The 25,844-nt window shown below is 55.3% G+C and overlaps 13 protein-coding genes across 13 annotated transcripts; 8 read left to right on the forward strand and 5 right to left on the reverse strand.

Moving 5' to 3' along the window:
* The first annotated feature begins 1,975 nt into the window (after positions 1-1,975).
* BZA05DRAFT_93435 (kinase-like domain-containing protein) lies at positions 1,976-4,779 on the forward strand. Its single transcript, XM_051488813.1, has 3 exons — positions 1,976-2,442; positions 2,676-3,975; positions 4,028-4,779. The coding sequence occupies exons 1-3, from the start codon at positions 2,161-2,163 to the stop codon at positions 4,567-4,569; spliced, it is 2,124 nt and encodes a 707-aa protein (XP_051337715.1). The 5' UTR covers positions 1,976-2,160; the 3' UTR covers positions 4,570-4,779.
* A 333-nt stretch (positions 4,780-5,112) lies between these two features.
* Positions 5,113-6,514, forward strand: BZA05DRAFT_420167 (WD40-repeat-containing domain protein; the record flags this gene model as incomplete). The annotated part of the gene is made up of 3 exons (XM_051485628.1): positions 5,113-5,303; positions 5,365-6,296; positions 6,417-6,514. 3 exons carry the CDS (start codon positions 5,113-5,115, stop codon positions 6,512-6,514), a joined length of 1,221 nt encoding a protein of 406 aa, XP_051337716.1.
* Positions 6,377-7,922, reverse strand: BZA05DRAFT_403535 (10 kDa chaperonin). The gene is made up of 4 exons (XM_051484213.1): positions 7,287-7,922; positions 6,990-7,217; positions 6,807-6,865; positions 6,377-6,739 (listed from the first exon to the last, which is right to left on the reverse strand). Exons 1-4 carry the CDS (start codon positions 7,434-7,436, stop codon positions 6,715-6,717), a joined length of 462 nt encoding a protein of 153 aa, XP_051337717.1. The 5' UTR covers positions 7,437-7,922; the 3' UTR covers positions 6,377-6,714.
* On the reverse strand, positions 7,572-9,565 carry BZA05DRAFT_93494 (Nuf2 family-domain-containing protein). Its single transcript, XM_051488814.1, has 3 exons — positions 9,187-9,565; positions 8,155-9,126; positions 7,572-8,094 (listed from the first exon to the last, which is right to left on the reverse strand). The coding sequence occupies exons 1-3, from the start codon at positions 9,313-9,315 to the stop codon at positions 7,708-7,710; spliced, it is 1,488 nt and encodes a 495-aa protein (XP_051337718.1). The 5' UTR covers positions 9,316-9,565; the 3' UTR covers positions 7,572-7,707.
* Positions 9,566-10,445: 880 nt separating this feature from the next.
* Positions 10,446-12,537, forward strand: BZA05DRAFT_403540 (uncharacterized protein). The gene is made up of 2 exons (XM_051484214.1): positions 10,446-11,377; positions 11,453-12,537. Exons 1-2 carry the CDS (start codon positions 10,943-10,945, stop codon positions 12,119-12,121), a joined length of 1,104 nt encoding a protein of 367 aa, XP_051337719.1. The 5' UTR covers positions 10,446-10,942; the 3' UTR covers positions 12,122-12,537.
* A 585-nt stretch (positions 12,538-13,122) lies between these two features.
* BZA05DRAFT_403543 (uncharacterized protein) lies at positions 13,123-15,848 on the forward strand. The gene is made up of 3 exons (XM_051484215.1): positions 13,123-13,933; positions 13,999-14,582; positions 14,739-15,848. Exons 1-3 carry the CDS (start codon positions 13,458-13,460, stop codon positions 15,455-15,457), a joined length of 1,779 nt encoding a protein of 592 aa, XP_051337720.1. The 5' UTR covers positions 13,123-13,457; the 3' UTR covers positions 15,458-15,848.
* On the forward strand, positions 15,582-16,041 carry BZA05DRAFT_93552 (uncharacterized protein). The gene has a single exon (XM_051488818.1). The coding sequence runs from the start codon at positions 15,706-15,708 to the stop codon at positions 16,003-16,005; it is 300 nt and encodes a 99-aa protein (XP_051337721.1). The 5' UTR covers positions 15,582-15,705; the 3' UTR covers positions 16,006-16,041.
* On the reverse strand, positions 15,849-17,010 carry BZA05DRAFT_403546 (uncharacterized protein). The gene is made up of 2 exons (XM_051484216.1): positions 16,232-17,010; positions 15,849-16,157 (listed from the first exon to the last, which is right to left on the reverse strand). Exons 1-2 carry the CDS (start codon positions 16,746-16,748, stop codon positions 16,045-16,047), a joined length of 630 nt encoding a protein of 209 aa, XP_051337722.1. The 5' UTR covers positions 16,749-17,010; the 3' UTR covers positions 15,849-16,044.
* A 61-nt stretch (positions 17,011-17,071) lies between these two features.
* BZA05DRAFT_420172 (RNase P and RNase MRP subunit) lies at positions 17,072-17,614 on the forward strand (the record flags this gene model as incomplete). Its single annotated transcript, XM_051485629.1, has 2 exons — positions 17,072-17,270; positions 17,349-17,614. The coding sequence occupies 2 exons, from the start codon at positions 17,072-17,074 to the stop codon at positions 17,612-17,614; spliced, it is 465 nt and encodes a 154-aa protein (XP_051337723.1).
* On the reverse strand, positions 17,566-18,706 carry BZA05DRAFT_93537 (Rof/RNase P-like protein). Its single transcript, XM_051488816.1, has 2 exons — positions 17,978-18,706; positions 17,566-17,912 (listed from the first exon to the last, which is right to left on the reverse strand). Exons 1-2 carry the CDS (start codon positions 18,480-18,482, stop codon positions 17,749-17,751), a joined length of 669 nt encoding a protein of 222 aa, XP_051337724.1. The 5' UTR covers positions 18,483-18,706; the 3' UTR covers positions 17,566-17,748.
* Positions 18,707-20,477, reverse strand: BZA05DRAFT_93536 (Cullin binding-domain-containing protein). The gene is made up of 4 exons (XM_051488815.1): positions 19,772-20,477; positions 19,539-19,704; positions 19,076-19,479; positions 18,707-19,029 (listed from the first exon to the last, which is right to left on the reverse strand). Exons 1-4 carry the CDS (start codon positions 20,067-20,069, stop codon positions 18,932-18,934), a joined length of 966 nt encoding a protein of 321 aa, XP_051337725.1. The 5' UTR covers positions 20,070-20,477; the 3' UTR covers positions 18,707-18,931.
* Positions 20,478-20,583: 106 nt separating this feature from the next.
* BZA05DRAFT_93547 (60S ribosomal protein L19, mitochondrial precursor) lies at positions 20,584-21,234 on the forward strand. The gene is made up of 3 exons (XM_051488817.1): positions 20,584-20,774; positions 20,828-21,070; positions 21,134-21,234. Exons 1-3 carry the CDS (start codon positions 20,646-20,648, stop codon positions 21,221-21,223), a joined length of 462 nt encoding a protein of 153 aa, XP_051337726.1. The 5' UTR covers positions 20,584-20,645; the 3' UTR covers positions 21,224-21,234.
* A 2,951-nt stretch (positions 21,235-24,185) lies between these two features.
* BZA05DRAFT_455623 (glycosyl hydrolase family 61-domain-containing protein) lies at positions 24,186-25,588 on the forward strand (the record flags this gene model as incomplete). The annotated part of the gene is made up of 7 exons (XM_051487540.1): positions 24,186-24,399; positions 24,469-24,609; positions 24,663-24,771; positions 24,828-24,905; positions 24,961-25,255; positions 25,310-25,414; positions 25,463-25,588. 7 exons carry the CDS (start codon positions 24,186-24,188, stop codon positions 25,586-25,588), a joined length of 1,068 nt encoding a protein of 355 aa, XP_051337727.1.
* Positions 25,589-25,844: the final 256 nt, after the last annotated feature.

Consider the following 25,844-nt stretch of genomic DNA (forward strand, 5'->3'; position numbering starts at 1 on the left):
AGATATAGTACTGACTTGGGCACCTGGGGCAACTGGGACACCCCAGGCACATGCTACCTATGGTATGTATGATACATACCGTATCTATCTGCGGAGAACAATCGATAGCGATACCCACCTAGATAGTTGCCTCCGCTCTAGTTACTGTTTACAGTAGGTATCTCCCGGCTCCGTTTCCTTTTTCTTTTCTTCACGTTTCGTTTCGCCGCGTTTTCCCCTCCCCCCACGTTACGCAAAGAAAAGAAAGGAAGAAAAGAAAGGAAGAAAGTGAATTTTTCCAATTGATCCGGGGCGGTACGGGTGGGTGGGTTTGCTGCCGGCATATCCGACCCGGTGGGTGGATGTGGATGTTCATGCAAGGAAAGCGGAAAGAATAGAATGCACGAAGCGGAGCGAAGGGAAGGAATATCATAGATATGATCTGTTTGTATGATGGGTACATATAGGTGCACTGCGCGGGCTTGCCCCTCTTCTTCAGCTGCTTCTTCAGCTTCTTCTTTTTTTCGGAGTATTGGGAAGGGGGGAGGGGGGAGGAGGGGAGGGGGATGCCCCACCCTCCCTCCCTGCGTAATGTACCTATGGTAGGTACCTGCTCCATGCGTACATCAGATGTGAGGTCACTACTACTCTACACACCTAGGTGAAACGAGATGGAGAGGGCAGAAATGAATTGAATGGAGATAACTGTGAAGATTCTGGAAGCGTGGCTGATAAGAAGAAGAGGAGTTCGATATCTACGCACGTGTGTGAAGGAAGGAAGGAAGGGAGGAGGGGGCGAAGGGGCGAAAGGAGAGCACAGAGCTTGCGCACGAACACACGCACGAGCTAGAGCTCATCTCTGCTCCCATCATCATCAAACCGTCGTCGCCGTCGACGTCGTCCGTACTTACATTATTTACTGCACATCGACGCTAAGCTGAGCAGCTTGCTCTAGAATAGATATCGTAGCTCTGCATTTTTCATGATTTTTCTTGCTTTCTGTTTGCGGATGATGATGTCTTCTTTGCGTTTCGCCTGCTGTTGTGCTATCCGGAATTAAGGCGGATATAGGTTAGTAGGCAAGAAGGTATTCTCGACTCGAGACCGTTTCCCGCACCGGCAACGGGACCGGAACCAGTAGCGGCAGCCGCGCGTCAATAGGCACCGGTAGTGTGTTCTGGCGTCTGAGTGGTGGGCCGGCGGAGAGAGTTCAGTCCGAGCTTCCGTAAAGTGTGCAGTGCGGTGGCTGAGAGCTTGTGCCTGTGCCTGCCTGTGCCTGTGCTTGTGCTTCTGCCTGTGCTCATCGTGCTCGTGCCATTCCTTGACGGCTGCTGCGATTGCGTGGACTGATGATGATGGACGGATGATGAACGGGTGGAGGGGATGAATTCGGCGCTGGGTGAATTGCAATGGAGGATTTCGAGGGGGTGGGTGGGGAGGGAGCGAAGGCTTTTCTAGCATGACAGTGGTTCGGAGTCGGCGAGACAGCCGGCCAGCCAGCCAGGCGAGGCGAGGCAGCGCTGCATTTCGTATCCGACCCGTCGTATCCGTTCTCCTTCTCAGTTGCGTTGCGTTGTTGCGTTGCGTTGCTTGACTCTTCTCCTCACAACCTCGCCGCCCACCCACCCCCCAAACACCCACAACCTACCACTCCTTCCCGACCCACTCCCTTCGAGACACCAATCTAACCAAACCAAACATTTCCCTTGCTCTCGCCTCCTCTTCTCACTATTCGCGACGATCAGCTCTCCAGGGAACATCCCATCCCCACGCTCCACACTCCGTCCGTTTGTTCATTGGGCCAGCGTGAGAACTACCAGCAGCAGCAGCAGCCCTCTCCTCCCCCCCACACTCGGAAGAAACTGGATCCCTTTCCACCCGCACTTAGTCACATCGATATCACCATACTTTCGCACCTACATACCGAATACATGAACACCATCTTGCATCGCCCCCCCCACACTCCTCACGCATAAGGCTTCCCGCGACTGCAACTGCGACTCCGACACCAATCGGGGATCAACCGCCTCCGCTACTGCCACCACTACTGCCACTACTGTTACTATCACTACTACTACCGCTGTCACAGTCTGCTCAAGACGCCGATAAGTCAGGGATTATACAGCGGGAAAAGCGCGAACGATATTAGAAACGAAAGGAGAAAAGATAGAGAGAGAAGCAATGGCATCTGAAATGAGCAACATCACGAATGGAGGGAGGGAGGAGCTGGCGGAATTGGGAGGAGCTCATAAGAAAACAACCGTCCACTTCAGCAGTGGAGAGCCAGTCCGGATTCCAGTTTCAATCGTTTCGTCGGAGCTTGAACCGGGACCAGATGCAGATGTTTCAGCACAGCATCATCGACAACAGCTAGACAGACTGACGGATAGTTTGTCGGCTTCGCTGCAACAGCAAAGACTCACGCACCCGGACTTTCAGCCTTTCTCCCTGCCGCCGTCCCGGGTGAGTTACTGCACCCCTCATCCCCCTCCACCCCCCCCCCCCCCCCCCCCGCGCCCCTCGTGCTCTCGTATTGCATCATTCGGTGCCGCATTATGCCGGTGACCCATGTGCGTGGGTGCGCGGCGTGCGTGAGCCGGAGTGCGGTCCGGAGTTTGCTATAACATTACCTCCCCCCCACCGTCATCCTATTTGGGATGACTTCAGGCTGACCGTTCGACTCCTCAAAACTCTAGGCTCCCTCAAGAGACAATACCATCACTCCGGATTCACCTCGAAAGAACATGAACTCCCCGCCATTGACGCCCGCGTCGACTCAAGATCGTCCGCCGTTCCGCCAGTCTCGGTCCGATGACTATCGTTCGACGCTCCAACCATCACGGCACCCTGGAGCCGATCCGAACACAATGACCCCTCAGACCTCTCCACCACGGTTGGGCACCGGGACGCTGACTCCCAAAGGCCTCGTGTCTGGCACAAATTCACCTGCCTCTTCGAGACCGGTATCGGCGCATTCCGTGCAAGGCCGAACCCCCACATTCACTATAGGGCCGGCGGACTTCACTGTATCGTCGCCGTCGGAGTACGGAGACAGCCCGGGGGGTACGCCTACCGGATCCGGTTCTCGCTCGGGAGCTACCACGCCCATCCACCATCACCCTCCTTCGCGGCCATTCACACCGGCACCGGACCCAGATGACCCTTATGCGCGACACAAGAGGCCCCCTCAGTCCAAGAGGGTGGAGGATATCGAGCCGCGGTTCAAGTTCTCTAAAACCCGTCAGAGTCACTCCAGCACGAATCTGTCAGCGATGGGCCATGAAAAGGACAAGAAGCATCACCACTCGCACCTATCCCTTACCGCGCTGGCCAAGGGCGAAGACCGTGGTCTCGGATCGAAGAAGTCGTCGATGGGCGATCTGAGGAGGTTCTTCAAGGGTACTAAGAAGAGGTCGTCGTCACCGAGCGCTAGCTCCACCCATAGTTCGAAGAGCTCGACGCCTGGGGGAGCTGCCCCGTTCGCAGACGACCAAGGATTGAACAAGAAATACGGAAAGTTTGGGAGGGTGTTAGGATCGGGAGCTGGAGGCTCGGTGAGACTGATGAAGCGGTCGAGTGACGGTGTTACGTTCGCCGTCAAGGAGTTCCGCCCCAGACACTCGTACGAGTCGGAACGGGAATACGCCAAGAAGGTCACTGCCGAGTTCTGTATCGGCTCCACACTGCACCATGGAAACATCGTCGAAACGCTGGACATTATCCATGAGCGGGGACGTTGGTATGAGGTCATGGAATACTGCCCGTTCGATCTGTTCGCTACCGTCATGACGGGCAAGATGTCGAAAGAGGAGGTGGCTTGCAGTTTCATGCAGATCGTGAGCGGTGTTACATTCCTGCATTCCATGGGTCTTGCCCACAGAGATCTCAAGTTGGACAATGTTGTCATCAGTGAGCATGGCATCCTCAAGATTATCGACTTTGGCAGTGCAAGTGTCTTCCGATATCCATTCGAGAACGGTATCGTTGAAGCACACGGTATGTTTCATCCGTCCACGAGTGCTCGTCAGATACTGATATGTTTCGATAGGCATTGTCGGCTCCGACCCATATCTTGCGCCCGAGGTGTGTAACGAGCTCAAGTATGATCCGCAGCCAGCCGATATCTGGTCCCTCGCCATCATCTTCTGCTGTATGACACTACGCCGCTTCCCGTGGAAAGCTCCGCGCCAATCCGACAACTCGTTCCGCCTGTTCGCCGCCACGCCCGATCCGGTGTCCGCTTCAGCAACGCCTGAGATTGAAGGAACTGCCGCAAACCCGTCGCCGAAAGATGTGCAGGGTGCCGGAGCCGGACCCCATGCGCCCAAGGGCCCCAACCGCTTGCTTAGGATCCTGCCGCGGGAATCCCGGCATATCATTGGACGTATGCTGGAGCTTAAACCGGAGAAGCGGGCCACGCTGGAGGAAATCTGGAACGATGAGTGGATCCAGTCGATCGACTACTGTCGGCAGGAGCAGGCCACCATTATCCGCGCCGGCAACCACACGCACGTCCTCGAAAGCCAGCCTCAAGATACCAAGGAGACTGCGCGCAAGAAGAGCCAGGAGTCTCGCAAGTCGACGAAATAGAATAGCGTTCGGTATTGTGTGAAGGCTCTTTCTCCTTTGTCGTCTTAGAGTTGCAGCGGGTCTCCTTCTCGTTCTCATTTGTCGCTTTCTGGTATGGTCTGGCTGTTTTGGGACGGGGGTTTAGATAATTTTTTCCTTCTCATTTCTCATTTCTCTTGCGTACAACATCTTTGGTATTAGATGATTGGTGCAAATGATGCATCATGGTGGGGGTTTGGTATATGGTACACATTCTTCACTAAGATGAGAACTCTTTTCATTGCATTTCATATCCTAGTGTTTCTGATATCAGTTCTTCTTTTTCTTTGCTTTGATTCTACCACTGTATATGCCGTTGCTTGGGAAAGGGATTTCGTTTTTGTATGTAGATGTGTGTGTGGGTGGGGTGGGATGGCTCGGGATAGAGGAATCTACTATTAGATGGATGATTTCGTGGCGTGGATGTCGAATCATGGAATATCACACTTAGCCACGACCCATTGCCGAAGCAGACATTGGGCCGAACCAGGATCGAACACCAACCGCGACCCAACTGTATCCAAGATGACCTCTCCGCCGCCACGACCACGATCCGCAACACCAGAAGTACAATCGCAAACATGGCCGCACATCACCTCCCCGCCCCGTCTAGTCGCCAGCACGGGCACCACCTACAGCGGCAGCATCGCCGCAACCTCGGACTGTCCCACCCGCCCCGACGCGTCCGAAAGTAACCTGTTCAAGTCGCTGCAATGGTGCGCATCTTTCCCCCGTAACAGCTGGCCGATATAGATATACTGACTTTCCGGGCCACAGGACCTCCGACGGCAGCACGCTGCTCACACACTCCGAGGACGGCGGCCTGCGGACCTTCATCCTTCCACCAGACATCCTCTCGCCCACCCTCACGCCCCTCACCCCCTACTGCACCACCTTCCTCCCGCACCGCATCTACGCGACCGCTCTCTACCCCTCCAGCAGCCTCTCCACGCCGTCGACACTCCTCTACCTCGCCTCTTCTCGCGGGGGTCCAATCCGGCTCCACTCCCTCCTACACCCCACCCTGCTCGCCTCCTACCCGCTAATAAACGCGCACACGGAATCCTACCTCACGCCGCACTCCCTTCTCATCCCGCCGCACCGGCCACACACATTTATCGCCGGCAGCGCCAGCTCCCTTTCCTTCTTCGACCTCCATCGCGCGGGCAGCGCGCCCGTGCGCACGCTGCGCACGATCCCGACGCGGAGAAGCCCGGCGACGACGGTTACTATGAAGGGGCTGATTACAGCGCTGGCGCTGGGGGGTGGGGGTGGGGGTGCAGGTGGGGGCGTGCTCGCCGCCGCGACGAATACGAGGCAGGTAGGACTGTATGCCGGTGATGGCAAGGGGGAGGTCGTCGGCGTGTTTGGCCTGCCCAAGGAGCCGAGGGGGGAGGCCGGTGGTGGCGTTACCCAGCTGGAATGGAGTAAGTGCGAGAGGTACCTGTTCATTGCGGAGCGCAGGAGTGAGGTCGTTACGGTCTACGATATTAGAAACACCGGGCGGCGAGTGGGGAGTCTGATGGGCCGTGGGGCGGCGACGAATCAGAGGGTGGGGGTTAGTGTGGCGCACGCGCTGGGGGGCGAGGTGCTGGGTGGTGGCATGGATGGGATGGTCAGGGTTTGGGAGGGGGAGGAGGGCGGGGAGGCCGTGGGGGGGTGGAGGGCGCATGAAGATGTCGTCACTGCTGCCGTCGTGCATCCGTTTGGTGAGGTCGTCGCTACGTGCTCTGGGTCGAGGAAGACGTTTGGGCTGGGCGGGGGGAGGGGTAGTTGCGGTGGGGGTGGGAATAGTAGTAGCAGCAGCAGCAATGGGGATACAGATACAGACACAGACACGGATGCACCGCCGTGGGACAACAGTCTCAAGATTTGGGAGGTTCCGCGAGCACACACGCACTCGTCACCGGAGGACAGAGAACCATAGCCAGTCGGTGATGGTAGAGCGGGGAAACATATTGTACAGATCTCAATCCAACCCTCTCGTCTCAATTCCTCATCTCCCCCGCCGTGATTTTCTGTACACCCTCCGTCGTCCATCGTCGTCCATCTTACATCGCAAAAGAAACGCCATTCACAAATGCTTTTTTTCCACCTCGTATCCGGTCTGACTGAGTGTGCGTGCGTCTACTCGTTGATCTTGGCCAGGAGCCTGTCGTGTCCCATCAGCCCACCGCACTTCGCCGCACCTCGCTGCACAGGAAGAAGAGGGTACTTACTCGTGGTCCCGGAAGATAGTGTACTCCTCATCCCCAACCTTGACGGGGCTTCCACCGTACTGCCATCACACACACACATATCAGCCTATGCCCTTTCCCACGCCCTTTCCCTTGTCCCATCCCCCACCCATCCCCCATCCCCTCCCCATCCCCATCCCCATCTGCGCCCCAGGAAGTACTCACAGGCGGAATCAACACCCTATCGCCGGGCTTGACGGAGACGTCGATGCGCTTGCCGTCCTTATCGGTGTGGCCGGGGCCGACGGCGAGCACACGCGCCTCGCTCAGCTTCTCGACCGTGCTCTCCGGCAGGAAGATTCCCGACGCAGTCTTGACGTCGGCCTTGACGCGCTGCACCAGGATGCGGTCCAGCAGCGGCGCCAAAGACTTGATGTTGCGGAGGGAGGTGGCCTGGTTGCTGGGTTAGCTGCTGAATGGTGGGAGTGTGAGGCGGGGAAGCGGGGGAGGGGAGGGGTGTACCATTGTGTGTTGCTGTGGGGTGGTGGGTTGGTGGTGGTAATTGAGTTGTGAAGTTAGAGTATGGGAGAGGTAGAGTGCAGATTGGGAGAAGAAGAAGTAGTAGTTCGCTCGCTCTCTCGGACCGAAGGTAGGATAACCAGAACCTCGCATCAAAATATTCTAGATTCTTCCACCTTGCATCCGTGCCAAGACGCCAGTGCATTGCCGAACTCCCCTCGCACTCGTCTCCTGCCGCCGCCCGCCGCCCGCCCACAACATCTCACCACTCTGTTAAAATAAACAAAAACATAAAAGCAAAAAGCAAGGTATCTCATTGCGCATTAAAAATAAAAAAAAAGAGTTGCTCCCCGGAAAAGTACAATAGCGAATCCAGCTGGCCATACATTAAACCCATATCATCACCGAAAGAAGGTACAACCGTTCACTGCGACGCCGTATGCATCATCTGCTCCAGCTTTGTCATGTACAGGTCGATATGGGCGCGCAGTCGGTCGTATTCCACCTTCGCCAAGGAGTACTCTTCCTCCAGCTTGCCCTTGAGCTCTGCCATCTGTGACGGGACCACACGAGTTAGAATAAACAAGTAGTACACATCAGAGAGGCACTCCCGTACCTCTTTCTGCTTGATGTCGGTCTTGGAATTGATCTTGTCGATCTGTCGGTTTGTGGCTGAGCGCTCCTCGGAGAGCGCAAGGTACTCTGCCTTCAGCTTCTCCATGTCCTCTTTGGTTGCCTCCCGCCGAGCAACCGCTTGGTTCCTGGCCCGTGTAAGCTTCTCCTCTGCATTCGCGAGGGTTCTTCGCAGACGCTGGACGGATGGTGGTTAGCCTCGCATGTCTTCAGTAACGTCGGATACAAACACCTCTACCTCTTCGTTCCTTTCAATCTCCTTCACCTCGGATTCCTTGTTGTGAAGTTGTTCCTGATAGCGTTGCAACTTGCGTTGGCACTCCTCCATTCGGATCAGTTCCCTTTGACAATCCTCCATGAGCTTGATGCAGTTCCCAACATCCACCTCGACAATCGAGAAACTATCCGACGACGTTTGTAGCGCGCGGCGCTGTCGTTCCGCCGCGTCCACCGCCTCCTTCTCGCGGTGGAGCGACTTGACGAGATCTGTGATGACAAGCTGCAGCTGTTCCGGTGAATCAACAATGTAAGGCTGAAGCTTCTGACATTCTTGCCGGTTCGCCTGGATCAGGTACTCCTGGTCCTGGAGAGCCTTGACGAGCAATTGCTTCTCGTCCTTAACCTTCGTGACCTCATGTGCCAACACGTTCTGCTTCCGCCCGAGTTCCCGGAGTTCTTCCGTGAGCTGCTTGTTCTTCGCCTTGGCCTGGTCGAGTACGGGCTCCTCCCGCTTCCGCTGCGCCTTCATGTCGGCCACCCGCTTGGCGAGCAACTCGTTCTCGTCGTGCAAGCGCTCGATCTGTTCCCGCGTCTGTTCTCCGCGCAGCAGCAGCGCTTCGGTGTGGTCTGTCTTCCCGCCGCGGTACCTCAAAAAGTTAATCACGTTAGAAAGGATAAACTTCAGCCGCTCGGTCTCGGGCTTTGTCAGGTCGTTGAACGAGAAGTCGCGGACGCCGCACTCGACCATCAGCGCCAGCAGCGACGAGTAGAACGCCGTGACCATGGCCGAGTCGTAATGCGCCTCGGGGTACTCCTGCTCTCCCGTCGCCGCCTGTATTATCGGCTCGACGGACTCCCGGCTGACGCCCATAAGCGAGTTGACGAAGCGCTCGAATAGGTACTGCACTCGCATCGGCGTCGGCTTGTTCAGGTCGTCCATCGTGAAGTTGATGCCGAGCTCGGCGAGACACTCGATGATGTCGTTGGTTTTCTGTAATGGTGAGCGTCCACTCCTCAATGCACTACCCCGAGGAAGGCTTTTGGTCCCTACGAGAATTAGATCGTGCTCCAGCTGCTGCTGCTGCTGCTTCTGCTTCTTGTTCACCATTGACCCCGGCGTCTTGGGATTGTTCCCCTGTGACGACCGGAACATGTTGCTCTGGCGAGGGTTGAAAGCCATCGCTCGTTACTCTCCGCGAGGGCGGCCGTCTCAACAACAAAAGATGGTGGGGCTAAGATTGCAAGGTGCGTTCGGTGTCTTGATTTCGCGGTGTACGGTGTGTAGCTACAGGCTGTCCGTGTTCGCGTTGTCTCTGTCGTGGGCGCGGTAACTATGGTGTAGTGGGGGTCGATCGATTGCGAAGCGTCGTGTCCGGTGGTTGTCCGTTACACACACCTGCACGACCACGCCAAGCGTAAACAAAAACACCAAACCCCCGTCGCATCTGCCATCGCAACCGCGTCGCGGCTAGACGGTCAGGTGACAGCCGATGACGTAATTCGATAACAAGCGGCGACTTCACTTGTCGCATGCAATGAACGACGAGTACCGTAGGTGCCTACCCGCAACCACAGACACGACGACCACGCATTCTCCTTGCGAGCGGGTGCGGACATGGCTACCTACCTGAGTACTTGCCGGTATCGTCGGACAGCTATATGTATGAGCGTCAAAGTGAAGCCGTGATCCTCAGTGGGAGTTACCGGGCGGGGGTTCCAACTTCCGCCTCTACACTAGGTGCATGCGAATACAGGCAGAAGTGGAGGCCGATCTCCTCGCGGCCTTCCCCGCAGATCGCTTCGTACCCGCATAGGGGTGCCTGGTTGGGCTGGTTTCTCTTCTCCACTCCACTCTGTCTAGTGCTGCGCTGTGTCCGGACTGTGGAGTTTGGCTCCCCCTCGGGATCCTGTAATAGATCACCACAGGCACCGGCAACGACAAGGGCTGGACTCGACGGGAACCAGAACTATGCGGCTTCACTCCATTGTGAACACTGAAGCCAACTGCCATGTACCTACTATATGCATATCTGCGGAAATGTCCGGGTCCAACGTGAGGAACAATCACAACGCCGTGCTCTGGGGATTCGGGCTTTGTTCGCTGCAGCTGGCCACCATCCACCAGACACAGCCGAGGCGGCCCGGCATGAGTTCGCAGCGGCCCTTGCTTAAGCGGCGGGATTCGCGCCGTTGATTCGCTATCGGCTTCCTCCGGCTCTCCACGGATGCAGGAGCACTGGCGCGGTGGTGGTGGTGGCTGTGGCCTAGGTAGGTACCGGTATGTATTGCACATAGCAACCCCATGTGGCACAAAACTCCACATGTGGCACAAGAGTGTCCTCCCCAAAACACTGGCACCGGCACTCACATCGAACTGGCAGTCAAACGTTGCACGGAACGTCACGAGGATCAATACTAGCAGTATGATGACCCACCACATAGTAACGATGATGCTGTGCTCTGCTCATCCTGGGAGCTTTCGATCCCAGTCCCGGAAGACACTTACCAGCCTGGTCGGCCTGTGAATGATCAAGGCAAAGGAGGGACTAATCCCCCAATCCCCCCAGTCCTTTCTCCCCTCCCCGTCCCTTCCCTCCTCGTCTGCCCTTTGACTTGTCACCAGCCCCTGCCTGCCTACATCTTACCTCTATCCCGCTACTACTACATACCCCCCATCAAGCCCTCAAAGCCCATTGTCTGCTGTCCTCCAACTACATTCCTCATATTACCTCCTACTGTTATTCCCATATCCCACCTATCCAGCACCTGACTGTCCTTCCTCGAGTCTGACCCACCACCTGATCGAAATGACCGGCTCTCACCTCATCCTCCGTCCCGCCACGACCAAGGAAGTGCAGTACATCCACGACCTCAACTCGTCCGCCTGGGCCGGAGATCTAACCGTCGAGGCGTACCACGCACGGGAGCGGACGCTTGCCTCCACCCCGCTGACCCGCAACGGCGGACTGAGTGCCTGGGTCCTCGTGAATCCGGAAGCTCCGCAGGAGGTCCTCTCGTCCTGTGAAACCATAAAGAAGCATGCTTTCGTGTCGAGGCTGCCGGTCAATGAGGATGTTGTCCCGTCGGTGAAGCAGTGCACGGTCCATGGCGTGGGCAGTGTTTTCACGCCCGTCGAGCATAGGGGGAATGGATATGCGGGGACTATGTTGCAGCTGCTGGCGGAGACCCTGAAGAAGGGGAATGCTGAAGGGTTCAGTGTGCTGTACTCGGATATTGGGAAGGTTCGTTTCTTTGGTTGACCGGGTGGTTGACTGGTTGGCTGGTTGGTTGGAGACGTGCGTGCTGACCGCAAACAGGAGTTCTATGCTAGGCTCGGATGGCTGCCCCACCGTTCATCGCATCTCGAGTTTCCTGCAATTGAGGAAGCCGGTGCCCACACCACCGGTGTAAAGTCCTTGCGGTCGACGGATGTGCCCTCTCTCTGCGTCAAGGACGTTGCAGCCCTCACAGAGTTGCTTTCCCGGCCACACCCCAGCGTCGATACACGGATTGCGTTCGTCCCAGACTACCAGACGATGGAGTGGCACTGGACACGCGAGGAGTTCGTGGCGCCTATGCTTAGAAAACATATGGACATCAAGCCCGAGATCAAAGGAGCCATCACTGCCGACGGTAAGCGATGGTTCTTATGGAACAGGGACTTTGGGAAGGGGACCTCGCAACTGTACATCCTACGCTACGTCAACCTGTCTCGTAGTCTCAGCGACGTGGACGAGGAGAACCATGTGGCAAGACTATTCCGAGCGGCCGGTATCGAGGCTCAAAAATGGGGCCTCCAGAAGGTGATCATGTGGAATCCGAACGAGATCTGTGTCCGGGCGGCGCGAAGGGTGGCTGGGCCAGCTGCGCGGGTCGTCGACAGGGAAACGGACTCGATCTGCTCGGCGATGATGCACTCCAGACAGCAGGGCAGCGGGCCGGAAGAGGTGGATTGGGTTGCCAACGAGAAGTATGCCTGGTGTTGATATTTCGGACTTGCCTCGTCTTTTCCACTGGATGTTCCTTCTTTCATTGCCCCATAGGGTATGGTGTTTTGGGTATCTGGTGTTCTCGGTGTTTGTATTTTGATTCATACCGGTAGATTCATTCATCGCCATGGATCCGCGCTCTTGATCTGGGATCTGCCTGAGCGGGGGACGGGTGGATAATGTGTTCTATTATACCATACTTGCACCGGCGTGGGGTCGAGCGGCGTATTGTAGGCTTTATTTTTCGGGAGATGGATAGGATTGGATGGCGACGGATGAGGGAATGCTCTGGAAACATTGATGCAGATGCAAAGAGTGGCTGATAGCTGAACTTGAGGCAATATATATGAGTACATGTGCCATGATATTGGCTTTATTTGGAGTGTTTTACTGTGACTCGCACTCTCTGCGGTGTTGGCCATGGTGGATAGTGATCGGTTCGATACGACGAGTGGTAGTGGCCGCTGGCTGACGCGGGCTAGCTGGCTGAGAGAAAAGCAGGTGACCAGTGAGGTGGCGAGCAAAGCCGATTATGCCATGCGGGCCCTATATCTTGCAAGGGACTTCACCGCAGATAGGCCGCCCCTCCGCTCTGGACCTCCGAGGTGGCGTTTCTGCTGCTGCTTTAGTGCGATGCCACGCTGCGGCTGCAAAGTCGGCGAGTATTGCGTGTGATTAAAAGCGGTTGTTGGGGGCATCGAACACGAAGATGTGGATGAGTCCCGTCGGTAAACGAAGTCTGCAGACTCCAGAGCAATCTGTTTGGTGGTTGTTGATCCGGCCCTTGCGGCAGTGTTTCTGCTTCTTCTTCTGCTGCTGGGATTCGTCTCTTCTTCTCGTCTCTTCTCATCGTATTTTCTTTTTTCTCTTTTTTTTCCTTTTCTTTCTCTTCAGAAAAGAACGGTGGTTGCGTCTCACTCCGAGTTCGACTATTCTTGTCGCGGAGATTACTATCACTCAGTCACTGCGACTCTATTACTCGATTCCCGGACTCGACACGACAACGACAACCCAACCCAGCTCAGCCCAGCCCGCCCGCCAGACCCAAAAACCACCACCACCACTCCCACCACCACCACCTATTCTGCGTACTACCACTCCACCCAACACCTAAAACTCACTACCACCCCCAAATTTCAAGCTCAAGCCACTCCAGGTTGAGGACGGGAACACACCCCCAAGAAACTCTACCACCCTACATACTCCTCCACACCCTCCCACCCACCCAACCCAAACTCAACCCCAACGGCATCTGATACTCACACTCGTCGCCTTATCGCGCGGCGTCTAGAGTACAGCCGCGTTACTCCAGTCCATCCGCTTCGACGAAGGCATGCCGGGGAAGATCCTTCTTCCTTCCGCCGACGACAACTCAATACGCGATATGTCTTCCACAACCACGAGTACGGCGGCTATGGCCCAGTCGAATCCGCCCACAGATCCGGCGCTGTTGGCGCCGCCGCCCCAGCAGCTCGCAACGTCGGTCGACGCGCAGGATCACGATCGGAAAGATGTCGGCGCTGCCGATTTGGCCGCTGCTGCAGCTTCGTCGGCCGAATTGGTCAGCCGCACCGTCGCTGCTTCCGCCAACGACGAGTTCCTGCAACAGCTTCAGCAACAGCAGCAACAGCAGCAACAGCAGCAACAGCAGCAACAGCAGCAACAACAACTGCAACTGCAACAGTCAGAACCCACCCAGCAGACAGCGCAATCCCATCAGGTCGTGTACATGATGCCACAAGTCCAGAGTCCACAACTCCAACCGTCGTCGCAACCCATAACCCCTTCCGGCGGCGGCCAGGTATGCAGGTAATATAATTTCCCTCACCGCAATCCTCCAAGTCGGGCTCGTAGGTCTGACTTTCGCCGTTTAGTAACTGCGGAACTACTCGTACTCCACTGTGGCGTCGCGCCCCCGACGGAAAGACCATCTGCAACGCCTGCGGCCTCTACCAGAAGGCTCGAAATCAATCGCGACCGACGAACCTGAAGCGACCGCCGCATACCTCCACCATCGCTGCCATCCAGGGCTCCAATGGCGCCACGTATGTTGCGGCTGATCAGGTTTCCTCGGGAACGTGTCCGGGCGGGGGCAGCTGCAACGGGACTGGTGGTGCCGAGGGCTGCAACGGGTGCCCCGCTTACAATAATCGCGTGGCAAAAGCCGCGCAGCTTACGATTCCGCACTCTGGTGGCTGCGGGGGCGGTGGTTCCGACGGAGGTGCTGCTGCTCAGGCAGACACTACGATGCAAGGCACGACTCCAGCGACTGTTCCGTCCCCTTCGCCTCAGCCGCAACAGGTGCAGTCTCAGGTACAGACGCAGCAACAGCAGCAATCTGGCGGAAGGGGCGGATCGCCGACTACCACGGTCGTCGTGGCTTGTCAGAACTGCGGTACCACCATCACCCCGCTTTGGCGTAGGGATGAGAGCGGTCACACGATTTGCAATGCTTGCGGTATGTCCACTTTCTCGACTTTGACTGGTTGCTCTCTTTATTGGTATCAGATGCGGTGCCGTCACCCTTGTTATCGGTCCATAATCAGATGATCGGATGGTGTGGTGATCCTCGCGAGTGAGTTAGATTGCTGACAATTATATCGCGATCCCACAGGCCTGTACCACAAGCTCCATGGAGTGCATCGTCCCGAGGCTATGAAGAAGACCATCATCAAGCGCCGAAAACGGGTTGTTGCTCCCGCCAATGGAAACTTTCCGTCCAGACCGGCCACTGCTGTCGTTACCATTTCACAGCAGGCCCATCAACATGGTCCTTCCGCCGACGGATCCCAGATTGACACCGAGATGGGTGGGATGTCCATTGCTTCGCCCACTCCAGCGCACCGTAGTCAAATCGCTGTGGATTTTACGACCCCACGTCCTTCGGCGTCGACATCGGCGGCTCCTGTGGCTCCTATGCAGCAAAACAAGGAGCCAAACGCGGCTGGAACATACGAAAATCCCCAATCCAGGCAGCGCAAACGCTCCCTGTCGCAAGCTATGGACGCTGATTCCCCAGATGGAAGAGGCCACCAGTCCATCAGCTCGATCCTGAACAACACCCATGCCGGCACTGGTGGGGATGTTCCCATCGAGCCGAGTCTACTTGCTCTCGGGATTGTTAACAGTGCCGAATTGAGCCCGGACCAGAGGCGTCAGCAGCTGTTGGAACGCAAGGCTGCGATCGAAAACGAGGCAAATAAACTCCAGAAGGCGTTGGAAATCTGCAACGCCGAAATCCAGAAGATTGAAGAGAGCAAAGACGCGATCACGGCAACAAATAATGAGATAGTGGCCAGAGCGGTCGCTGCAACTGCCGCTGTTGAGAATTAGGGGTTCCTTGACCTCTGGTATGAGCATCTGCCTGAAAATCTAGGCTACGGAGATGACCATTTCCACCGCCATGCTTACTGATCTCCCACTACCTCTTTTACATTGCATATCTTACTTTTTCGCTCTTGCTCGATCTTCTTCGTTACGTGTAATGGATTGGCGCAATTGCAACCTGACACCACTCTGGATTCTGTTTCTGTTTCTTTTATTGCTTTTTCTTGGATCAATCAGAAAAGAAATGCGGATCGATGGAGGATGTGGTGAAGGCGGAGTTGGCTGTGTTTTTTGCTCTCTTTTCTGCTGGGTGTAATGTTTGTTCTGCGTCCACGTTGCTCTTTTCCTTTGGCGTTTCGAATGCACTTGATATGGGGATCAATCATTTTTTTTGTTTATTCTTCACTTTATCCCCTCATGTTTTCTCGACGATTATCCCTGTGTTTGATCATCCTGTATGTACATACAAACGAGATATTCTTTCTCGGCCGGATAGATACACTGCTGCGACAGTGGTGGTCGCAAAAGACTGCATGGGATATCACTCGCCGTGAAAATCCGTCCGAGACTGGTCTTCCGGCAGCAGAATTACTCTACTCCTTCTTTCCACCCTTCGAGACTTCCATCAATACCCTCCTAGCAAGCTCTTCGTTGCTCGCAAACGGCGCATTAAAAGTACCGGGCAATCCCTTGATCCTGTACGAATCTGTTCCATCATCATCAGCACCACCCTCGCCATCCCCAATTTCCCAAAGAAGAAGAAGAAGAAGAAGTACTCACTCGCATTATCCTTCGCCACGCCCTTCACCCCTTCCTCCCCCGCCTCCTTGACCACTCTCGCGAGCAAATCCCTCCCCAGCCCACTGCGCCTATACCTCAGCAGCACCGTCCACGCCCACAGCTCGCCCTGCCTAACCACAGCGACACCAACAACCTTCTCACCCCACGTGGCCACAACCGTCTTCGTCCCCTCCTCCTCCTCGTTTAGCACCTCTATCCCCTCGCGCCCCATCCTCTCCGCCTCCTCAAGGTACTGCGCGCCCTCCATGCGTATAGCGCTCAGGATCGCGATGCAGACGCCCGAGAGCAGGATCACGGCTGTGGGGATGTTGGTGCGGTTCAGGTAGAAGACGAGAGAGAGCAGGCTGAGCGAGGGGAGGAGGAAGACGGGAGAGGACAGGATTGAGCGGGATAACGTCTGTCGCTGCTGCGCGATCGAGTCGGTTATTAGATGCAGTGCCGCGGCGCGCTCGCTAGCAGGGCAGGGGTGGAGGGAGAAGGCGGGGAGGTTGGACATTGTTGAAGGTTGGACGGTGGATTGGGGAATGCCGGAGCGTAGATGGGAGGGAGAAGAGAGAGAAGAGAGAGAGAAGTTTTCGGTGACGACGTATGGATGTAGAGTAGAGTATGTGTGTGGCCGGCGGTCAGGATCAGGACCGGAGCCAATCCCAGCTGCAGCCTTAAACACAAGCTTTCCAGCCTACCTGCCGGACTCCCGGGATCTTAGTTAGAGTAGATACGGTTGATACACACATACGAAATTCACGCGCGCGTGTTTCCGCCATCCCCCACCACGCTCCCCCCTCCCCACCACCCCACTGCACCACAACCGCCGCAACAATGGTCCGCTACAAAGCCCGCTACCTGCTATTCAACATCCTGTACCCGCCGAACACCATGTCGCCCTCGACATCCACACACATCGACTTCCTCGCGCCGACGCCCAGCGTTTCGCCCAGCGAGCTTGCGGCGCTGATACGCGACAGCCTGCTGCGGGAGTTCGGTGACCACGGCGCGGGGATCGCAGGGAACCTATCCGGTATTGTTTTGTTCCCCCTCCCCCTACCGTACTCTCTGCAAACCCTCCGCCGCTGGGGGCTAATGAGAGAATGAATAGTGAAATACTTCTCCCCCGTCACATCCACCGGCATCGTGCGCGTGTCGCGCGAACACGTCCGCCTGGTCTGGGCGGCGCTGACGTATCTGCCCGAGGTGCGCGGGAAGCGGGTGGTGGTGCGCGTGGTGCACTGCGCGGGGACGATCAAGAAGGCGGAGCGAAGGGCGGTGGGTAGGGCGGGGAAGGAGGTAGGGGTCGTGTTGGAGGAGATGGAGGAGATGGAGGGGCTGGAGGACGGGTGGGATCAGGATATAGAAGAGGAATAATAACTAAAACACCCACACCCACACATACCCCATTTTTGGTGGTGGCCGCGGATTGAATGTCACTATGCGCCAACGTTTGTAGTCCGAACTCCGGACGGCTACCTTCGACCGAGGCCAGCACCTTGATCTCGACTCTATAGATCGAGCATAGGCTTTCCCTTGTACTTTCTCCCCGCCCTCTCCGCCGCGCGAAACATCAGCTGCGACCCGTGGAGATCGAACACCATATCCTTCCCCTTCCCCTTCTCCCCGCCCATGTCGACCACAACTCTAAAAACCGTAAACTCCTTCGGCACCGCTGTTGACCATTAGCCGTATTCACCCCGCATTCACCCCATATTCGTCCCGGGGGTGGGGGTATACATTTAACCGCATCCCTCTCCGTGACTATAACCACAACGCCCCTAGTCTCCTTCACCACAGTCCCCCGAATCCCAACACGATCCACCGCCCTGGACCTAACGATCTCGACAACCGCGCCGTGCAGATCCGCGCCCGCCAGCCTCTGCGCCATGACCGTAGAACCGCTCATGGCCAGCCCGCGCGCATACCCCGTCCACAGCTCACGCAGCGGCGCGAACGTCGCGTGCTTGAGGTCCTTTGGGAGGGCGTGGACGGCGAGCGCGCGCTTCTCGCGCGCCGTGAGCGGCTTGATCCTGTTGGTGTTGGTAGGCTTGGGCGCACGTCGGAGGTCGCGCGCGGTAGGTGTGCTCGTCGTAGGCGTCGGGTGCAGGGCGAGCGGCTTAGGGAGTTTTTCGGTGAGGATTAGCGCTGCGATCGAGGGCGGGTTGTGTGCGACGAGGAGCACGTGCGCGTCGGCGAGGGAGGCGGGGATCGTCGGCTTGGGTGTGGGCGTGGGCGTTGACATGGTTGTGTGGTGGTGGTGGAGGAGTGGAGGAAAGCGCCGGTGGAGTGCTTAGTGCACATGAAATGAGCTATCGTCGGGGCTGACGCGAGTTCACGTGCCCACCTTTATTCTACGCGAAAGGTCGCGGACTCGTGGCCGAGTCATTCGTTGTGAAAAGTTACAAGCTCATATTACCACCATAACCCTCCCTCACCACCACCACTCCGTCCAAACACCTTGTTCGCAGCCCACTCAATGCAAATAACTAGCCCTACAAAAGAATAGGACAAGACACAGTGAAGAGGCATTTTAATCTGGAGTAAACGAACAGAATCGAAAATCCGGACCGTAATTGAAAATGAGAACGCCAATTGAAAAGAAGAAAGAAGCCAGAAAAAGACCACAAAGAACACGGAACCTCAAGCGTTATGGTACAGTACAGTAATGACGGAAATTTGTGCCGTAGCCGGTTATAACTCTTCGTAGTCCATGACTTGGACAACGGAGGTCTTGGGGCTGGGAAACTTCTCTTTCTTCCAGTTCACGTACTTGTCCAGCAGGGCAGGCCCTAGATAAATTAGCAACCCCGTATTCAGCAGTATTGGGGAACTCACAGGCACTCTCCTCAGAGTGTTCCTTCAAGCTCCAAGAAACACCCATATTGAAGTGGTAAAACTGGTCATATTGGTCCCTTGTGATGACAGCCACCGGCCTAGGCTCCGTAGTGATGAACTCGACGAAAGCGTTGACATGTGGGAACTCGCCGGGCGTGGGCATGCCCGCGGCAACGGCTTCGCTCGGCTCCCAGTCAAGATTGTAGCGTTTCTCGTCAAGCAGGACCTTGAACAGCTCGCCGGCAACCTCCACGTCGATGTTCTTCGCGTTCTCGGGGCGGAAATGCTCAAAACACCACTTGTAAAATGGCTTGAAGGCGGGGTTTGGCTCCGGTTTGACGCGTGGGCGGACGGTGTCTAGGAGGGACGGGAGTTGAGCGAGGAGTTGTCCGTTCGACTTGACCCTGTGGCAACCATCGTCAGCAGCAATCCACCCAAAGAGAGGGAAGTGAGAGAAACGTACTTGATGGTATTCATGAACCTAGTAAACTCCTCCTTGGTGATACTCATGGGCGTAGATACCTGGCACTTGTACATGATGAAGTAGAGAAACACTCCCTCTGGGTGAATGCCTAGATCGCTCATCCATTTCTGAGCAGACTCCGGGTCGAGTTGGCCAGAATCCGGATCTTTCGCGCACACCTATCGTCAGCGCAAACACTCAGCAGCACCACCAACTCAATAGATCATTCATACCAGCATAAGTGTCAAACCACTTCTCAGTACTGTTCCCCTTGATCACCACCTTCTTCGTCGTCGTCGACTTCTTGGCAGGCGTCGACTTCTTAACTACTGGCTTCTTGACTTCTACTGCCTTGTCCACAGCATCCATTGTAGCCGCCGTGCGTTTCCGCTGTCCGTTCGTCGCCGTCTTCGGTGCTGTTGTCGGGGGAGGAGTAGGCGGGGGAGCTTCTGCTGCCTTGCGTGCCGACGCTCGTGTGGTGCGGGCCTCCCCAGGCGGGGCGGTCACCTTCGCTTTCTTCTTGGGAGGCATGCTTACGAAGCAGCTGCGGAAGAGGCGGAGGCAGACTATTTTGCCGAGCTGGAGGTGGAGGAAGAGAGGTGTGTAAGAAGGTGCACAACAGAGCTGTAGGTCGTGCTGTGAGGTGAGATGAGTATGGGAACTAGCGGGTAAGTGAATAGCTTGGAAGTCGGAGGAGGGGTCGAGCTGAGCGGAGGGAGAGGAGTTGGGAGCGAGTTGTCGGTGGGCGGGAGATACGTCGTGGTGGTAGGTAGTGGGAGTGCGTAGAGGATGTTCGCGCGTCTCAGAGAAAACACTTTCTACGTGACTGGTGCTCGGAGCAAGAAAACTGACGGATTGGAGGAAACCGAGACAAAAAAGGAAATTATCAAACCGATCAAACACCAACCCAGTCCCATAGATCGCATTGCATACTCCATACGCCAGGTCGATCCTCACGACGCGCCCCGCGAGTCACCCCAGTAACTAGCCTCGGGAGCCGAATCACCTGACCTCGAAAAATCCAGCAGAGCCTCGCTCACTCCCAGTCTCCCACCATGCACGACCCGAAAGCAACCTCACTCACCTCTCACAACCACAACCACCACAATGGCAAAGAAAGCGATCCAAAAGAACCAGATCGTTAAGCTCATCGTCGGCGCGGGACAGGCCAGTCCCTCGCCGCCGGTCGGTCCAGCTCTTGGATCCAAGGGAGTGAAGTCCATGGACTTCTGCAAGGTCCGCTCTCTCTCGCCTTGCCTCGATTCGGGAGTGCTCACCCGCGAATATAGGAATTCAACGCCCGCACAGCCCACATGACCGCCGGCACTCCGATACCCGCGCGCATCACCGTGCGGCCCGACCGGTCCTTCCACTTTGAGCTGCGGACACCAGCAACCTCATGGCTTCTCCTCAACGCTGCCGGTGTGGAGAAGAAGAAGGGAAAGCTGAAGGGCGCGAACACTCCCGGAACCCAGATAGTCGGCTCCGTGAGTTTGAAACATGTCTACGAGATTGCGAAGATCAAGAAGACGGTATGATACCCGGGGAGACGAGGATGGGTCGAGAGAAGGCTGGGTGCTGATACGTGAGGATAGGAACCGAGGTTGGCGGGGTTGTCGCTTGAGGGCCTCGTGAAGAGCATTCTGGCACAGGCGGATACGATCGGAATTGAGGTCAAGCCGTGAATGTGGACCGAAATCGAATGTATCATAGAATATCTCTACCGTACACATCATCATCACCACTCACTCTCAGCTTGAAAGGGCTGGAATGGTATTGGTCTGAGATAGTCTTTATGTTGGCATTCAAGCTCCAGCACAATGTTCCAGCCTGACCTACAGGGCCACAAGTGAAGTGCCCACCCACCCACCGGTACTCCGAGCATCCCCCACCGCTCACCGGTACTCCGAGTACTCCGAAGCAAATCTCGAGCCCCATCTTAATCCGCAGCCCAACACTGATCGTGAGCAACATGGCACAGGAACTCTTATGTCCTCCCTAAATATATCCCGGAAGTCTCTGAAGCCGGTGGTCAAGACGATGGTGCAATGTAACGTATAAGAAGACCATCGTATCTGGTGGGTTTCTATAGGTCAGGGTGATCACTAAGTACGATGTCGAAGACTACTACAGCAGGTATGCGTGAAGAGATCGTGCGTGCAGATGCTTTGTGCGTCGAAGTTGTCGGATCTGATAATCCGTATATACGTCTTTTTTTGTGGGGGAGCGGGGACCAATGTGGTGGGCTGTGGGGTAGAACTCCGATGGCGGATGGAGTACTACTGTACTAGTGAAATCCATATTCACCGGAATCAATTCCAAAGACTAGCATTACACCTTGCACCTATATATTACATTTACGAGTAGAATCCCGGTGACGACATTGCCAGTATCGTCGCCGCGATGAGGGAAGATGCCTACGAATGTGCTATTCACCTCGTCCTCTGGACCTATTTCACTGATAATTACCGTAAATATACTCTAAATTCAAGAATGGAGATAGAGTATAGTAGTACCTAGACCTACACGCCAACCGGGTGGTACCTAAACCAAATAGGTACATCATCGCACCTGCTCACACCACCCTCTACACCCCCTCGCACATCTGTGACCTCGCCATCAGAAGCTTGTACACTGTCACTGCCTGGGGCGGCTGCAACACTGACGTTGCACTAAGAGCTTGGGTCACGCCGTCTGGGGCTAGTTGACTACTGTGGTCTACAATTATTCATCAGCCGGTGAGAACATTCACCATTAAACTTGCAAGGTTATCGGGCGTGCAGTATATGATTGCTGTTGTCGATAGGGCTGGGAATTGGCACGCAGCCTTGGGGTTGATGCAGTTGCTAATTACCACACTAGTGGTGCACTCGCCGCGGTGAAGACTGCTTTCGGGAGGAGTGAAGTGCTTCCGCACCTTCGGTGACATTTCCGAGAACGGCTTGTACTGAGAACAGCTTGTACTGAGAACGGCTTGTACTGAGAACGGCTTGTACTGAGAACGGCTTGTACTGAGAACGGCTTGTACTGAGAATGTGGAGGAGGGGGAATGGTACATAACAGTTATACTTCCAGCCGGGAAGGCGCGAGTGGAATGAGAGGTTTCAAGCCGACATTTGGTGTTGGTTAGGAATGTGATGACTACCAAGATGACACCTGGAACAGTGATCACGGAGAAGAATGGTAAGGACTTTGCGTGTTTTATGACAAGTTTTAAGGTGGGGTGTTGGAGAATAGGAAGGGAACGTGATGGTGTCGGTGAAGGGTTGATGATTCTGATGAAGGGTAGGTAAGTGTGAACAAGTTCGTGTACAAGGTGAAGGAGTATTATGAAGGATTTAGGGCCCGAGGGTATGATGGATTTAGGGCTTCGTGTTGGGGCTTAGGGCTTAGACATGGGGTTCGGATGGTGGTTCTCACGAGGGATGACGGATGTTTCATAGGTGGTGGAAATATTAGGCATCTGCAGCAACAATCTCGAGCGGGATCGACTGACCTTCTTCTACTTGTACTTCATCTCTTCTTGTTGCTGTCGATAAGGTATCGGGACGCCGCAGCAGCGCTGAAACAGCGGATGACAACAATGACAATCACCATCGCCGCTACCGGTACCGGTGACCGCTCCGACAGATCATCGGATCGTCTCCAGAACATCGTTGCCGAATATCCGTTCTTGTACTTCGTATAATAGTGTATAAGTGAGCCTGCCGTGCGCAGAAATCTCATTCTTCAGCTTCATCTGGTCTCTTCCGGGCCCGAGATTCCCTCGCAGGTGATCTGATTGTCGAGTAATGACCAAAAGCATCCTCTTCGGCAGATATAGGATGTGCCTGTATGATATCATAGCGTGGCAGCGATATATTCCGCAGTGCAGTGGGGCATCAATATCAAACCGAAGTGTTGCTGCTTGCACATGGCTACGCTCACGCTCACTGGCCGTGAGAGTGGGGATATGCGGACTGCCGTGGGTGGGGAAGAGCGGCGCGAACACGGTATCGATTACCGCCTGCTATGTGTCGGGTCGGGCCATGTCATGTCATGTAGTCTCCCGCGTGGAGAGGTATAGCGAGTGTTCATGCAGTGGTACCGGTCAGTTATGAAGGTGTTTCATGATATGTGGAAATTTTGCGCCATTGGAACGAAGTGGATCCTATGGGCCGAGGTGAAAATGCCGCTCATAGCTGAATTTATACTGAGAGAATTTGTACCGTAAACACGGATTTGAATGAGCCCAAGCAAACGTGTCCCGTTCCAGTTGTGCCATGCGATTGCATGCGAAGTGGCATTGCTATATGCCCCTTGATATTGTACAATTAACGAAAATATGCCTTGCCCTAAGCACCCTCGACCTTGACCTTGACGTCCATCCTCAACTCACACTCCTCCAAATTCAAAAACCAACTTCCTGCCACTCATTCTCTCTCTCCCCCCTCTTTATCACCCTCTGTTCTCGCCGCTCCTTACTCCCTCAAACTTCTTTCCACTCCACTCATCCTTCCTCCCACAAATTTTCGATACCCAAACCTCCCAGCCGACAGTTTCTCTTCATCTACGCCCCACATCTCCCATTCTGTCCCCTCTTCAAGTCCCCGGATTACAATCGATTGAAACTCCAATCTTCAGTTGAGCTACTGCCAAACTCCAACGATGAAATCCCAACTTCTCTTCGCCCTGCTGGGAGCCACCTGCACCTTGGCCCATCACATGGTCTCCAATGTTTGGATCGACGGCGTGAACCAGGGAGCCGGCACCTGCATGCGTACTCCCCTCGATACTTCTCCCATGACCGATATCACCGCTTCCACTATGGCCTGCAATGTCAACGGCAACAGGAAATTCGAAATCACTTGCCCTGCGAATGGTAGTCCCCACCCCTCCGAAATACGTCCCCAGAATTTCCGACCGAGTGAGTGCTAACGTATCCGTTCAGCTGGTTCGACTGTCACTATCCAGTGGCGTACTTGGCCCGACGGCAGCAATGATAGCCCCATTGATGTCTCTCACCAGGGCCCATGTGCTGTGTACATGAAGAGGATGGGTGACAATGGTGACGGTGAGGTTGCTGGAGGTGGTATGTCTCTCAATTCTTTCCTTCTGAATGATGAGATTCTGATGAATGAGCAGGATGGTTTAAGATTTGGCAGGATGGATTTCGCGACGGAGAGTTCTGTACCGAGAGACTGCGCAAGAACGGTAACAGGATGGTCGTCAAGATTCCCGAGGACTTGGCCGGGTATGTTATTCTCCTACCTGGTTGCAGTGGTGATCTGAGCGTTAATGATGGTGCAGAGGTTACTACACCCTTCGTGCCGAACACCTTGCTCTTCACCAGGCTCAGAGTGTCGGTGGTGCTCAGTGGTATGTTGGGTATGTACATCGAATCTATCCAACCCGGTGGTGGATCTGAAACTTATGAACATAGATGTGCCCAACTCTTTCTCTACTCGACCGGCGGAAACACCAAACCCGGCAACACCGTTTCTATCCCCGGATACGTCTCTGCCCAGCACCCCGGCGTTCACTACGACTATTGGCTCAAGAAGGGTGCTGGTTATAAGATGCCTGGACCTGAGCCATACGTCAAGACCAATAGCGGTGGTGGCAATCCCATCAAGGTCCCCTTCACGCCCCACAAGTACGGCGAGTGCTTGGTCAAGAACGCGAACTGGTGTGCCGTTTCTCCTCCCGCTCACAACAATGAGGTTTCTTGCTGGAAGGTCAGAACCCATTTCAAAGTCATTCATTGGCCATACCGCTAATCGAGGCAATAGGCTTCCCAGAATTGTTGGAAGCAGCTTGATACTTGTTACGCCGAGGCCCCTATCACTGGTAACAAGGGCTGCAAGGAATGGGAGAAGAGGTGTGAGAACTATCTGGTAAGTGAACTCGGTCCTCTTTGGCGTGCACGAGCTTACGTCCAGCAGACTGCCTGCCATAAGTGCACCCAGAATGGCTGTCAGGGCTCTAAGGTGAAGAGGGTGAGGCGTGCCATGCGTGGACACAAGCGTCGCCATACTCACCAGATCGACACCCTTGTCGAAGCCCTTTGAGCAGTCAGTACCTGCATCTCGGCGGGGAATATTGCGAATGTTCTAATCTTACTATCTTTGTTTTGAGTACTTCTTGCCTTGCTGGTTGCTTAAGGGATTAGGGAGGTGCAGAGGAATGGGGATCACGGAGTTTGAGGGATTCCTTTTTTTGTTTTCTGTTTTTCCTTTTCCTTCTTCCTTTTACCCTTTTTTTCTGTGTTTCGTTTGGCAGTGGTTTAGTGCGCAGACTGGACTGGGCTATACGTTAGGGAGAATC

The sequence above is a fragment of the Tricharina praecox genome, assembly GCF_024521635.1.
Source record: "Tricharina praecox strain CBS 144465 chromosome Unknown BZA05scaffold_19, whole genome shotgun sequence".
In the NCBI taxonomy this organism is placed as follows: Eukaryota; Fungi; Ascomycota; class Pezizomycetes; order Pezizales; family Pyronemataceae; genus Tricharina; species Tricharina praecox.